At 33.0% G+C, this 15041-nt stretch overlaps 2 protein-coding genes and 1 long non-coding RNA gene across 4 annotated transcripts; 1 reads left to right on the forward strand and 2 right to left on the reverse strand.

Annotated features, from left to right (window-relative positions):
* Nucleotides 1-5930: 5930 nt before the first annotated feature.
* On the reverse strand, nucleotides 5931-6579 carry LOC128196355 (cysteine-rich receptor-like protein kinase 10). The gene is made up of 2 exons (XM_052877005.1): nucleotides 6435-6579; nucleotides 5931-6296 (listed from the first exon to the last, which is right to left on the reverse strand). The coding sequence occupies exons 1-2, from the start codon at nucleotides 6576-6578 to the stop codon at nucleotides 5949-5951; spliced, it is 492 nt and encodes a 163-aa protein (XP_052732965.1). The 5' UTR covers nucleotide 6579; the 3' UTR covers nucleotides 5931-5948.
* Nucleotides 6580-6818: 239 nt separating this feature from the next.
* On the reverse strand, nucleotides 6819-7276 carry LOC128196356 (uncharacterized). The gene is made up of 3 exons (XR_008248580.1): nucleotides 7189-7276; nucleotides 6968-7089; nucleotides 6819-6883 (listed from the first exon to the last, which is right to left on the reverse strand). It is a non-coding gene; the product is annotated as an uncharacterized LOC128196356 (long non-coding RNA).
* A 3308-nt stretch (nucleotides 7277-10584) lies between these two features.
* On the forward strand, nucleotides 10585-14821 carry LOC108346067 (probable arabinosyltransferase ARAD1). 2 transcript variants are annotated; one of them, XM_017585012.2, is made up of 3 exons: nucleotides 10585-10797; nucleotides 10920-12331; nucleotides 14089-14821. In XM_017585012.2, the coding sequence occupies exons 2-3, from the start codon at nucleotides 11363-11365 to the stop codon at nucleotides 14608-14610; spliced, it is 1491 nt and encodes a 496-aa protein (XP_017440501.1). In that variant the 5' UTR covers nucleotides 10585-10797; nucleotides 10920-11362; the 3' UTR covers nucleotides 14611-14821. The 2 variants fall into 2 exon arrangements, with proteins under 2 accessions (XP_017440501.1, XP_017440500.1); XM_017585011.2 differs by having other exon boundaries at nucleotides 10585-12331.
* The last annotated feature ends 220 nt before the right edge of the window (nucleotides 14822-15041 follow it).

Raw genomic sequence — 15041 nt, forward strand, 5'->3', positions numbered from 1 at the left:
TGAATCTCTCCTGACTTGATAATCAAAATGTCATTTTCAAATACCCACTTTTGGAGAAAGAAATAAAAGATTTTTTTCCTTTTCATGTGAACTTGGAATAAAACATGTGTTCGTACGAGTACTATTGTATCTCCTAATTTGAAATTATCAAATGATTCAAAATATATTACAGAGATTAGCATCGTTATCTCATTCTCTAGTCTTAATTTTTCTTTTATTTTAAAATTGAATTGAACTGCAAAATAGTAAAAGATATTATGTATCTTTAACTAAGGTGTCTAGATTTTTTTTCAAGATAGTTGCATGGTATGAAACTGGTGATTTAGTTTTACTTTTGATGATTTAATTCTTGGAGTGTGATAATATTACAGTGAATTTAGTTTGAAGGTGCATGTTTGGGTCTCATTATAAAAAGGTTGTGTTATTTTTTTTTAATTTCTCTTTGATATAAATGAAAATTGTATCGTATGACTATCTGGTTAATCTTTTGGACCGGACAGTCCAAACTTTCAGCCATGTTACAAACATGACCACGCATTACTCTTGAGATCGAACGACTGTGATATTAACGGGTCAAATAGTCAGTCTTTAGAGAGATTACCTCTAATACAGATCAATTTAAGACAAATTATAATTATTACCAATTAAATCGTAATTAGACCATCACTAACTCAAAGTTCATTCCAAAGCTTAATTACACGGTTGAGGTAAATACTTAGGTGATGACATTTAATATTCATTAATAGCTTGAACTATCGAATCTTTTATAACTTTGACATTGAACTATTTAGTACTCCTAAATTGTTTATGTATTAGATTGTTAGGTCTTAATAAATTGTTCATGTTGTATATATTATAAAGTTAGTTGCATAAGGACTCTTTATTTGAAGGTATGAGAAAGGGTAACATATCATGTGTAGGTAAAATTGATATTATCACCTTTCTATAATTGAAAATATCTTAATGTGAAAGGATTCCAATACAATCTCTTGAGACTTAGATGGTCTAATCATCCTATGTCTTTTTGTGAGAAGTTTTCATTATAACAAATATTAAATGTTATGATTTAAAATGTACATACTTATATTATGAGAATTTTTCAATGTGTGTTTTATACTTTAGTTGCAATGTATAACTGTTTAGAGAAACTTACAAATTTTAGACACTTAATCAAAATAAGATGATTAAATATAAAATCAACTATAAGTAATACAATATATAAGGACAAAATTATTTTAAAAGACCAAATAAAATCAAAGAAGTTATAAGGTTGCTACATATGTGTTCATAAATCAAAATGTTTTTATAGAAATAAAAGTATAGAAATAAAAGATGTTTCAAAACATTCATGTAAAATATCAAAAGGGAAATAAAAAAATTATATATGCATGAATTAATTATATTTATTTTGTATGCTTGAATTACTTTATTTTACATTAAAAAAAGAGCTTCAAGCGTATTATGTTTTTCTTTATCATAACTTTTAATCAAACGATTCAATTAGTTAATCATATTTGTTAAAAGGAATAATCAAAGAAAGAAAAATTTGAAACAACAATCATATTGAAGATCCTATTTAAAAGATTCAAAATAAAGAAGAAGAGTATTGTAATTGCCTATACATTTTCTAGTATTCATAATTTTCTTAGTGTTGTTTGTTCTTCACTCCATGAAGTTAACCTAGTGAGTTTTCTTTCTTTGAGAGCTTTTTAAGTTAACCTAGTGAGTTTCATTTCTTTAAACACTTTTTAAGTTAATCCAGTGAGTTTTCTCTCTTTGAGAGCTTTTTATTTTTTTCTTATTTTGATGTCTTAATCTAAGGAGAAATTAAAAGAAGATGATTAGTTGTGACTTGTGTACATGTTTGTAATAATTGAATTTATTAGTGGAACCTTTGAAGAACTTAATCTCACGATAAACATATTTTATATGGTGATGATTTTTTTTGTTTTGTTATATGATCTAATAATATAATTGTTTGCAAGAAAAGTTTAAGGCTTTATTCAATCAGCCTTTTAGAGTTAATGATTCCAACAAATTTCACACTATTGTTAGAATTGAAGAATAAAGTCAAGTCATACTTCATAAAATAGATAAGAGAAGTTGGTTTTGATGATGATGTTTGAAGAAGATAATGTTGAAAATGTATTGTTTGTTATAACTTATATTGCATGTGTTTGTGAGTCTTACAGATAAGCTAAATTATAAGACTCTTGAAAAAGTATTGCTTAGTAACTTCTTTTCATTACTAAGTTGTTAGTGTGATCCCATATTGATTCCTCATGAGTTTTCAAGGGTTGAAATGTTGACTTCTTGAAGGTTTTCAAGAGTTGTTTGTTATATTCCTCTTGGTGTGATCCAAAGGTAGAACATACCCTTTTTTGAGTATGTTTAGGAGTTAATTTTCTTGTTTCTTATCTTGTATATGTTTCACATGTGTTTGTAACTATAAAGATAGCGGATTTTGGTTGTTCTAAAGTTGAATAACTAAGATTGGATGTAGCATCTATTTTTATTTAAACTAGTATAAAAATTTTTGCAACCACATCCTTTTTCAATTTTTATGTATTGTTCTTTTTGTGTTTTGTATTTTGTGTGCAATCTTTATCAATTGTGGCACCTTAATTGATTACATTATGTTTTTAATTATATTTTCTTTCAAAAGAGTTTAATAAAAAGTTAGTGTTTTCAATAAAGTTTCAAAAACCAACTCACCTATCTTAGTTTAACTTAACTCCAATTTCTTTTACAAACACACAACAAAACCATGATAGAATAATGCATAAGTGTTAGAAAAAAGATCAAGAAACCTAAATTCATAGGCTCTGAATAGGCTCATGCTAGGCATCATGGTCATTACATGAAAAATTTATTTAAAAAAACAGGAAAAACATGGGGACTAAATCAAACCCATGATAAAATTACATTGCACATATAGACAAAAGTACCTATTATGAAAAAAAAACTAAGTAAATACTTTAATAGAAAATAGTAAACCAATTTAACCCCTAATAGCTCCTAGTCAAATTTATGAGCATATGCCGAGATTTATTATTAACTAACTCTCTTACATTCCACAAAACCTTTAAAACTCATTCTATCTTTTTAGAAGTCCTTGCTTTGATAGGTTTATTATTAACTTTCATTGGTCAACCCCTACTAGGTTTCTTTGTAGTTTGAACTGGCTTATCATCATGGGTAATAGAATCATCTTTCTCATCAAGCATGTTAGTCAATTTAGAAGTTAATTTCAATTCTTCCACAAAATGAGCTTCTTTAGAGGTCAAAGAATTAGGAAATATCTTGGAATTACTATAAGATGAATTAAGATATTGTAAACCCTGCAAATTATTGACAATAAGAGTTACATCCTCCAAAGAAGACATATTAGCCAAGGAATCAGAATCCATTAGCACACCACTACCAATAGAAACATCTAGATTTTTAACAATAGAATATCCATGTACGACACAAACATTATCAGGATTTGACTCAAGTTGTGACTGATTAACAAACGATACCACAAGAGAGTACACCATAATATATTCCTTCATAGGCTCCACCACAGGCTCAACTATAGACTCCCCACATGCTCCACCGTAGGCTCTAAATAGCCTCAAAAGGTTTAAAATTGAACCTAGAGAGTGTTTATTCCCATTTTGGGCATCAACTACCTTAGGACTATAAAGTTGTTGAATTTTTGCTCCAATTATTTGTTTCTCATTAGATATTACATTGGCATTTTGTTGTAATAATCAACAATTAGATATATTATAACCAATTATTTTACAATATGAATAAAAAAGAGACCATTTTTCACGCTCCATATTAGTAATAAATGCAAATCCTATCCTTTGCACCAAAATTTGATTAGACAAATCAAACAACAAGTCAACATCAACTAAGACACGTGCAAAGACACCTTAAAATTTATTTTTAGTGTAATCATTTAAAGATAAGGATGTGTCATTGCCACACACAATTGAAAAAATCGTCTTTGATTGTCAATATTAAAAAGAAAGATCATGTATATGCACCCAACATTGGGTTTTGGTGAACTTCACATAAGTTAGAACAAAATCTTTTTAGTTCAAGCAAATACAAAAAGGATTTCATGAGACAAATTCCAAACTCCAATAACCAAGACCTTTCTCATTTCCTTGAGCAAAGAAAAAATAAATTCATAAAATCTTTTGCAAAGTAAAATTGTTTTTCATTGACTCATGTTTACATGTCACATCAAACTTTTTATAAAACTTTTTATAAAGATCGAAATACATAATTAATTTGTTCTTGTTAAAAAAAGGTTTAATCATTCATTAAGTCCCTATTTTCGCGTGGAATCTCAATTTAGTCCCTTTGTTTCTAGAAATCTCAATTGGGTCACAAATTTATGAAAATTGCAACAATTGGATCCTTTCCGTTAAACTGTCTCCAACGGTGTTAGTGTGTGTCTTACGTGGCATGCTGTAGTCAGTTTCTTAGCTGACGTGACTGACTAAAGCAGGGCAGTGAAGCACGTGGATAAAAAGAAAATGAATGTTTTAAACCAAAATGGGGATTCAGATTTTGAATTGATCGAATTAGGGATTGGGATTCTTCTGACTATTTCTAGGGTTCGTCCAAAGTTCTTTCCATTTCACAAATTGGGGTATCAATTTGGGTATTTAGGGTTTAATCGAAGGGCTGGTTGAAGATGCATCCCTGTTCGTCTTCGTCATGCAGCGGGTGGCGGAAGCAAGACAGTAATGTGGTCTGTGGTGGTGGTCGAGGAGTTAAAAACAGCAATGGTGGTCCGTTGTGCTATTGTGGGATGAACTGTGTTCTCAGAACTGCAAGAACAGTTAAGAACAGAGGCAAGCATGGGATTCAGATTTTTATTTGATCGAATTAGGGATTGAAATTCTTCTGAGTACTTCTAGGGTTCGTCGAAATTTCATTACATTTCACAGATTGGGGTATCAATTTGGGTATTTAGGGTTTAATCGAATTTGTGGTTGAAGATGCGTTCGTCTTCGTCATGCAGCAGCCATTCCATACAGCGTTTGCGCGGTTGTCACACTCACCGCACCTACGGCGAACTTCTTCTCTCCCATGGAACTCTCCAAAGCTTTTCCCTCCAAACTGTTTAACAAGTTCGACAGTAATTGGTTTAAGTGGTCCTGATTTGAGTTAACGGTGCTTCCTTCGTCGTTGAGGGTAATCCCAAGAACTATGTGATCATTGTTGAAGGTGCTGTTGGAGTAGATTAGCCTACACTCGCCGCGGCAGAGGAAACGACCGTCGATATCGTCGACGGAGGCTCGGTGGAAACCGCTGTTGGAGGGAAGGGAGGAGTTTGAAACAAGAGAAGAGAGGAGGGTATTCAAGTTGGATTGAAATTTGGTGTCGGATGAGTAAAAGGTTTGATCGGTGCAGAAGCGGGCACTGTAAATGGCTGCTGATGTAGATGCAAGAAAAAGCATACATAACAGACATAGTAATTGAAGTCTTAACGAGGTTGTACAGAAGAAGTTGGAGGCTAGCATGTTTGATTGAATAATTTATATGAGAAATTCTGCAGCTTATCTTTTTATATTACACGGCCGCGTTTGCGTCATCATTAGATGCACATGGACTTTTGCTGACTTCAAAGTCGAACATGTATTATACATAAGACTTAGTCATCTCTAAAGATTCTATTTTCTTTAAAAAAATTATATATAATGGTATCAATTTAAGAATTAAAATGTAAGATTACGAATTATATATAATGGTATCAATTTACGAAATAAAGGACTTGCCTTTATTACTTTTTTTTATTTGTTTAAAGGTATGATGTGTAAAATGGAAATATCTCAAGGAGACACTTAAATGGATCAGATAAAAGATGTCTGCTTTAATTTAGATACAATAGTTGTTAAAATTGATTACACTAGATTGATGGAAAAAGACTTAAAATGAATCCTTTAGCGAGGGTATACTTCAGTGACGAATACTTCATTCACAGAGTATGGAATTGAACATGAGGTAGATTGATCGGTGGTAGACTGATCAGAGTCAAGCTCTCGGTTAAACCTGTTAGGATTTCTTCCACGCAGGAAAGATGCTGGTTGTCGTGGCATTGACATGGTCACTGAATAACTGTTAAGCATAAGTGCAATTGTGGCCATTGATGGTCGGTCTGATGGATTTTCCTGAACGCATAATAAACCAATGTATCTGATGCATCTGTTTACTTCATTTCTCGAACAAGAACCTCTCAGAGTTGGATCCACAAACTCCATTGGTGTTTGCTCTGTCCATTTCTTCCAAGCCTGTAGTAGTATAATGTTAGTATTTAAACTAGTAATGCCTCATTTCCTCGCCCACTGAGACTTTGTACCTATAGGTATTGCAGCTACCTATGGCATCAGCAGAGTAGAAGGAAAGAAATTACTATTGCTTATACTCACAAAGATTAAGAGGTCATCAGCGTGATTCGATTGATAAAAACCAGTATTCTTCTTGCCACTCACAATCTCCAAGACCAAGACACCAAAGCTGAACACATCCAATTTCATGGAAAACTGACCATGCATTGCATATTCCGAAGACATGTAACCATTGAAACAACAATATAATCCCCTTATTTAGGGAAAAAAAAACAGCAAAAGTTCTGGATAGAATACACCTTTTCCCGTTGAACTTAACTAACTATCTGTATAACATAAGTTATGTATGTAAGTGGAGATAACATAAAGACATTGGACTTACTAAGTCCCAACTATTCTTCCTGTATTTACTTGAGTCTGGTCTGCCTGGAAAATCTTTTCCATGCCAAAATCAGAAATCTTTGGGTTCATATTGTCATCTAATAAAACATTGCTTCATAGAATCTACAAAATTTTGTAGCGTTGTGACCCTAAAACAAGCATTGGAATAAACCAGTTAACTACTTTATCATAAAACGAATTATGATGTGTTACTCAGAAAACATGTTTCATACCTTATAAACCACACCAAATCCACCTTTGCCAATCTTGTTTTCATCCGAGAATCTGTTCGTGGCAGCTTCAATCGTAGCTAGGTCAAATTGCAAGGAGTCCCCATCGCTAAGACCTTCCACAACTACACAACAAAGAAAGATAGTAATCATCAGCCACCAAATGAAAGGCAAGTGAGACAGATTACACGAAACAGTCACTTTGACGGAGAAAGAGAGATTACTTGAATCCTGGCCAAAAGAGTTATTGTATTTATAGCTTGCCCTCTTGCGTAGGAAGCAGACGCCAACAATGAAAAGTAGCACCGCAACGACAATTGGGACGACAAACTCATGGGAGAGAAGAAGTTCACCGCAGGTGCGGTGAGTGTGACAACCGCGCAAACGCTGTATGGAATGGCCGCTGCATGACGAAGACGAACACCACCACAGACCACATTACTGTCTTGCTTCCGCCACCCGCTGCATGACGAAGACGAACAGGGATGCATCTTCAACCAGCCCTTCGATTAAACCCTAAATACCCAAATTGATACTCTAATTTGTGAAATGGAAAGAACTTTGGACGAACCCTAGAAATAGTCAGAAGAATCCCAATCCCTAATTCGATCAATTCAAAATCTGAATCCCCATTTTGGTTTAAAACATTCATTTTCTTTTTATCCACGTGCTTCACTGTCCCTGCTTCAGTCAGCCACGTCAGCTAAGAAACTGACTACAGCGTGCCACGTAAGATACACACTAACGCCGTTGGAGACAGTTTAACGGAAAGGATCCAATTGTTGCAATTTTCATAAATTTGGGACCCAATTGAGATTTCCAGAAACAAAGGGACTAAATTGAAATTCTACGCGAAAATAGGGACTTAAGTGAATGATTAAACCTTAAAAAAACATATATGCAACTGCTTTTTGTACTTCTCTAAACTAGCTAAATAAATTTTTTCAACATGTACCGAGAATATATCTATATTGATGCAAGAATAAAGTAATTATGATAAAGGAATTTCACATATATTATTAAGAATATTAACAAATGCATGTTTTTGTGTGTTTTAAAGATGATAACTTGTCTGAATCATGATGTTGTAAGCAATTTCAAAAAATATGAAATTCCAAAGAAGACATGTCTATCATTCGAACCAGCCACGCTATAAATTTTGTGAAACACTAACCACAAGCAATCCAACAGAACCGTGAGTGCCACGTGAAACTCAACGCAGACACAGCCACGCAGACCCCCACCGTGCTTGGTCCTGTTGCAATTCCAACACTCCATATCAAAGCCACACCCGCAAAGTTGTTTTTATTCTTAAAGTTGTGGCTAGTCTGTTTATAACTTTTTTTACTTGTTTTTTTTTCTTATGTTCTTGCTTTATAATTTTCAACACTTTTAGTTTCTCTACGCTTATTTTCCAACAACTTTAAATTTTGTCGTCAGTTAAAATTTTGTTGCAATTTTAATTTTCCGTTTTCTTATTTTAGTTTGCATTTTATTTTTCAAAAACCCAAATTTCCAAATTAATTTGATAGAAAAACAATACTAAATATTATATATAATTGAACATGTTTCCTTTAAGAGCTACTTGAGTTATATTATTGTAAATTTTAGATAAACTTAATTTTATTTGAAATCACATTTTATCAATATCAACTCGGGAATTATTTAGCTAATATAGATAAAAAAGAAAAAAAAATCTAACGATTAAAGTTTTTAAATAACCGTAGTTGTTTAATGTCAATTAAAAACAATTTTAGTTAATGTTAATCCAAAAAAATTTCGAATATCGATTAAAACAATCTTAGTAAACATTAGCTAAAAATAACATTAACCAAAATCGTCTAAACAATCATAAATGTTAATATTTTCAAAATATTAATAATTTTTTATATTTAAAATTTTTAAGTGGTAACTGAGATACGTCATAAGAAAAATTAAAATTCAATAAATTTAAATCTTTTATCAACAATTCAAAATAATTTTAATTTCAATGTCGTATATGAAATTTTCTATCTAAACTCCAATAGCTTTACTAAAAGGGTAAAGTTTGAATTACCCATTAATATATTAAAATTTCAAAAATGCATTAATTCATGTGTTATATATTCTGAAAATCTTTTTTCAAAAATCATGTCTTAGAACATGTTTGAAAAAAAATCTGCAAAGTGTGTTCCCAAACAAATATTTCCAAAGTCACCTTTTCAAAAAGGTAAAATGGTCATTTTAAAAATTATGGGAATGCAGTTAAGAATAATGGGAGTGCAGAAAGAAACATCCTATCACTTTCTAGGCCCAATGTTTTTCCTGGAACAAACAGAAGTGTGCTTGACCCATTTTGGAAGGAAAAAGAGAGTGAGCATATTATAAGAAACCTTAAAAAAAGAGTGACTAACACATCGTTATTATCATTCGTAATTATGACCTTCTTCTGCACAATAAGTAAATTAGACATTGTGATTAGGTTGTCATTTCAATTGTTCAGGTCCAGAAAAAATTAGATAACAAATTTTCACAAAGAAAAGTTTCTTAACATTTTGTGTCGGCAGACAAGTGACACCTTATCATCCTGTGTTTCAACCAAAAACAGTTCCCTAATAATATGCTTTCTTTTGTTATGCATACTTAAATACTAGAATTTAATCAGTTAATCATCTAAATCTTCATTAGGAGCTCTTGCTATTGCTTAATTTCATAGTATTAACTTCATAATATATTTTTCATTTTCTGACTCTGACCTACTAAAACATTGACAAAATATCAAAATGGTGTACCATAAAGGAACACTATACTTTATCATTCGTTCTAACAATATAAACAAGTTGGTGTACAAAGTTTAAAGAATAAGGTTCTTTCCCTTCTTATTCGCTTACTTTACATGTGTCTTTCTTTACTACATCAACCAAATGCTATAAAAGCCTAAACTTATTACTTAAATCATATATTTAAAGTGTTTCTATTTATATTTTCTTGGTGAAAAACTCAATTCATATTCTTTATAATACCTAGTAATTTTCAAATAGATCATTATATGTTAATAATTATTTTTAATAACTTTTTAATAACTTTTTAATAATAAATTATGCATCATTACTTTACTAGTTAGTGTATTTAAAACAAATCAATCACAAACTATCACATAAATAATTTTAAAAAAATTATTAAAAAAAATTGTCAAGAAAACATTTTTTTTCCATGTAAAATAGGACATTAACAAAACCGTGAAAAAAAAATAAAAAGGAAAAAGTCACTTTCACTCTACAAGTTGTTGCATACCATCACTCGTAAGATTATTTTCCACTATCCTTCAGCAAAGCATGATTTTGACTATTCGCCAAAGAAAAATTAATTGACGCAATGCAACACCGTACTCCTTCACATTTCAAATTGATTAATTTCCTGATGGGTGGCATAAAACCTAATCACTATAAATAATGTAGAATGTAAAAGATGTTTATGCTTATCTCTACTCATAAATGACCGTTAAAACTATGTTTATTAAATTGTATATCAATTCAAATGTTATTGATTGGTAAGAAACAGACAGAGTTTGCCTTAATTATTCAACGTGAACAGCCAGAAAGAGAATAAAATAATTAAGAACTGGAAAGGGTTATATGTACATACAGTAAATGGGTATTTGAATTCCGCAAGAAAGGTTGAGACTTTGATGGAAAAATAAATGAGTGTAATGAAACTCGTAATTCGCACACGTTATGCGTGCACCGCTAACAAAACATAAACCTTTGCTGAGAAAGTTTATTCCTTTTCTCCTGTCTGAATGTGAAGACTTGGCACAGTGATGAAGTGAGTGCTGCATCAACATTTATCGTCAGGTACCCATTTTTTCACGACCCAAAGAAAAAACTTGTCTGCCCAGATGCCAATTCCTCTTTAATTTTCTTGCTGTGTTCGTTCAGTGCATTTTCTTGGGTTTCTAATGATTGCATCTCCTTAGGGTGTTTAGTGGAATGCTGAAGCTGAGAACTTTTGTTTAGGGGTATTTGTTTGTTGCTAGTTTTGGTTGGGCTCATCAAATGTTGGATTTCACTGGCATTTTTGGTTGATGGATTGTACTGTGTCGCATCAGTGTGTTCTGTAAGAAGTGGAGGGTTTGACCTTGCTTTGTATGTGCAAGTCATTGCATGTAAGGAGAACTGTTGGAGATCTTCTTCAACGCTGCAGAAGGTTGAGAAGCCATTAGTGGGTGGGTATGGTCATTTGTGTTTGAGGGATTTGAGCTTTGGGTTCTAATTGAGAAGGGCTTCTTGCTAAAACCATAACCCCCATCAAGGTTTTTGCTGTGTTTTTGTGGAAATAGCTTACCCTTTGAGCTGCTCAGTCTTTTTTTCCTGTATTCGCTGCAAGGTTGCTTGATTGGACCTTGTTTGATCCTCAACAATGTCAGAGAAGATCATGTTTCACTCAAGGTTTATATTTTACGTGATGATCATTTCTATGTTCCTTTTGGTCCTGTCATCCCTTTTCCTACTCCAGTTTAGCAGTCATTCTTTGATACCTAGATCAGTGTTAGAACTTATTCTTGTCAATAATGCGTCACTTTACTTCATGCCTAATTTGAAGAGAGAGAAGAACGTACTCCCTCCTTACCCTTCTGGGGATTTAAATTTTCAATCACAAAAGTCCAAAGAATCCGACTGTCAAGCTTCTGATTCAAGCAAGAAAACAAGTTCTGCAGGACAGAAGATGAATGTGGCATCTCACCCAGTTCGGCCTTTATTGAGAGTATTCATGTATGACTTACCCCCAGAATTTCACTTTGGGTTATTGGGTTGGAAGGGAAGTTTGAATCAAACATGGCCTCAGGTGGATAACCCTGAAGGTATTCCACGCTATCCAGGTGGTCTGAACTTGCAGCACAGCATGGAGTACTGGCTCACCCTTGATCTTCTGTCATCAAACACAGCTAGAGTTGGTCATTCTTGCACTGCAATCAGAGTGCAGGATTCAAGTCAAGCAGATGTAGTTTTTGTGCCATTTTTCTCATCTCTGAGTTACAACAGGCATTCCAAGCTTCATGGAGAGGAAAAAGTTAGTGTTAACAAAATGTTGCAACACAAATTGGTGCAGTTCTTGATGGACCAGAAAGAATGGAAACGTTCAGGAGGGAAGGATCATCTGATTATAGCCCACCATCCTAACAGCTTGTTGGATGCAAGAAGAAAATTGGGTTCTGCTATGCTTGTGCTTGCAGATTTCGGAAGGTATCCTCCTCAATTAGCAAATATCAAGAAAGATGTAATAGCCCCCTACAGGCACCTAGTACGCACCATACCAAGAGCTAAATCAGCTTCATATGAAGAACGTACCACACTGGTGTATTTCCAGGGAGCAATATACAGGAAAGACGTGAGTTTCTGCTGCACTCATGTTATCTGTTTAATGCATAAGTGCCTTATTGTGAAAAAACATCTCACATTGACTAGTTTTACAATTCAATTCCCAGTTTTGTTTTTTTTTTTTTTGGTAATTTCATCTATGAAATAAATTGGCTATTGATTATACTCATTTAAGGTTTGCAAGAGGCGTGTGTTCCATTTTATTGTGTATTGGCAAGATGTCAAAGTGCATTAGCTTCTTAACTTGTTAATTTGGTGAATATAAGAATTAAGAACCATTCGTTTATGGATTAGATAATAGATAACCTTTACCGATTTCACCCTGTTCAGTATACACTCACTTAAGTCCACATTTTTATGTGAGAAGTTTGTTGCGGACTTAACCGGGGTGGAGACTTATGGAATATTAGGGTCATATAATTATGAAGTATTAAGATCATGTAATTATGGAATGTTAAGGATCATATAATTATGAAATATTAGGGATCATATAATAAACCCTATCTTTATTGAAAAAACAATTCACCTCATTATGAAAGACGAATGATCATTAGCTCATGGAGATTATTGTTTTGTTGGAGCAATCCAAACCACGGTCCGTATGAAGTATTGCTCGACATTATAGAGTTGATGAGTTATTTGAAACTTGATCCGAGAATTTTTCCTTTCCAAATACAGATTTAGGTGGGATGCGGACTTAAATAAGTGTGGACTTAAGTGAACGTATACTGTATATAAGTCACCCCTCTCAGCTACAGAACACACTACACCTCTAGGGCCTTTTGATGGTAAGATTTGATCCCGGGTACTTAGAGTATACCCTGCCACCTTTTTAACAGAAGTATGAGCATAGAGAACTGAGACATAACAAATATTCTACCTTCACCTTTAGCAACAATCTCCATGTCCTTCTCATCCTTCGTATTAAATTATTAATTAAGAAAAAACTTCAATTCCATGATTTTTTGGCACCTCAAGACATCAATATAAATCTGCTGTTATTAAATTTCAGAAGGTAAATCAACATATAAATATCAGTGTCATTAAGCTGACTATTGCTGGGAATTTTTAGGGGTTTTGGAAAATATGAGATATGAGAGATATAAGAGATATGTTGTATGGAGAAACTTTTTTTCTTTTTAATTCATGTACTCTATACCATTAGTGGTATCACAGCCGATAGGTTTAAACCATTGTGATAACAACAACAATACAACCACAATACCTTGAGGTTTTTAAGAGGTTTTGGATTAAAAGTGATGTGAATCTCTTATATGGGTTGGACCGAAGTCATGTGTATATAATCTCTCCACATGTGTATATAATCTCTCCAACTCTCTCAGAGGAAAAAGCAAAAAAAAACCCATCAACTATAATGCATTAGTTGAATATAAATCTTCTACAAGTTTAATCAGCACAGGTGGGTTCACTGTAGCTTGTATGCAAGCCTCCATTTCAGAGGTGGTACAAATATTACATTTTCATGCTTCCAAATATAGGAAAGGACTCATGATGGTTGATTTCTAAATTTTATTGAATGTTTTTCCTTTCAACATCTATGAACAAATATTGGGCACATAATTTAAGATCAATTCATTGAAACAGTAAAACTTAAACACATCCTGCTAAGACTGCATTTTGAGAATCGTTACAATGCTTTCCATCGATACTACTTCCCTCATCAATTTTTTTGTACTTACTAATTCTCGATGTGGAAGATGGTCTTTCTTCATTTTAATACGTTAATTTATGATATTGAAACTGTAGGGAGGAGCCATTCGCCAGGAACTGTACTACCTCCTGAAAGAAGAGAAAGATGTGCATTTCAGTTTTGGGAGCATAGGAGGAAATGGGATCAATCAGGCAAGCCACGGCATGGCCTTATCAAAATTCTGCCTCAACATTGCTGGTGATACCCCATCCTCGAATAGACTCTTTGACGCAATAGTAAGCCACTGTGTGCCTGTGATAATCAGTGATGAAATTGAGCTACCCTTTGAAGATGTTTTGGACTACTCAGATTTTTCTGTATTTGTGCGTGCTTCTGATGCTGTGAAGAAAGGCTACCTGCTGAATCTCCTTCGTTCTATCAAACGAGACGAGTGGAACAAGATGTGGGAAAGATTGAAGGAAATTACACCTCACTTTGAGTATCAGTATCCATCACAACCTGGGGATGCAGTGAATATGATTTGGCAGCAAATTGCAAGAAAGATATCTTCAATAAGGTTCAATTTGCACAGAAAGAACAGATACCAGAGATCTCAGCTTCGTGTTAAGACAAACTGAAATTCCCAGATTCTGTGTCGTTAGAATCTGTTGACCTTGGTCTCATTCAAGTTCAACATGCCAGTGGAAGAGACAAGCTCTCATTCTCTTCATTGGTTTCTTTTTCACTATTTTTCTTTCTTTTTGCTGAATTACTCATCTTGTTGAAGGAAAAAACGATTTTTTATTTTTATTTTTATTTTAATGTCCAAGCATCCCTCATTATTTGTCATCTTGGCACATGAATATTAGAAAGAGTACTTAAAATGAATTTAATTGGAATATAAAAGTTTGTGTATCTTTTCTTATCATCTAAATCATAAAATGCCATGACTGAGAATTGTTAATTTGTTGGAATAATTATTTTATGAGCCATTTATAAGGTGATTTTTTGTTAGTTGAGTAAATGTTTATATAATGATGGCATACTAAAAAAGTTAATTGCATTCACA

Source organism: Vigna angularis, chromosome 4 (assembly GCF_016808095.1).
Source record: "Vigna angularis cultivar LongXiaoDou No.4 chromosome 4, ASM1680809v1, whole genome shotgun sequence".
Taxonomy (NCBI): domain Eukaryota; kingdom Viridiplantae; phylum Streptophyta; class Magnoliopsida; order Fabales; family Fabaceae; genus Vigna; species Vigna angularis.

Bases quoted from the DNA above. Each gene is read 5' to 3' on its own strand.
- LOC128196355 (XM_052877005.1), bottom strand. From the start codon at position 6,578: ATGTCTTCGGAATATGCAATGCATGGTCAGTTTTCCATGAAATTGGAT. The intron at 6,297-6,434 runs GTGAGTATAAGC...ATACTACTACAG, and splicing joins CTGATGACCTCTTAATCTTT to GCTTGGAAGAAATGGACAGA.
- LOC108346067 (XM_017585011.2), top strand. From the start codon at position 11,363: ATGTCAGAGAAGATCATGTTTCACTCAAGGTTTATATTTTACGTGATG. The intron at 12,332-14,088 runs GTGAGTTTCTGC...TTGAAACTGTAG, and splicing joins GAGCAATATACAGGAAAGAC to GGAGGAGCCATTCGCCAGGA.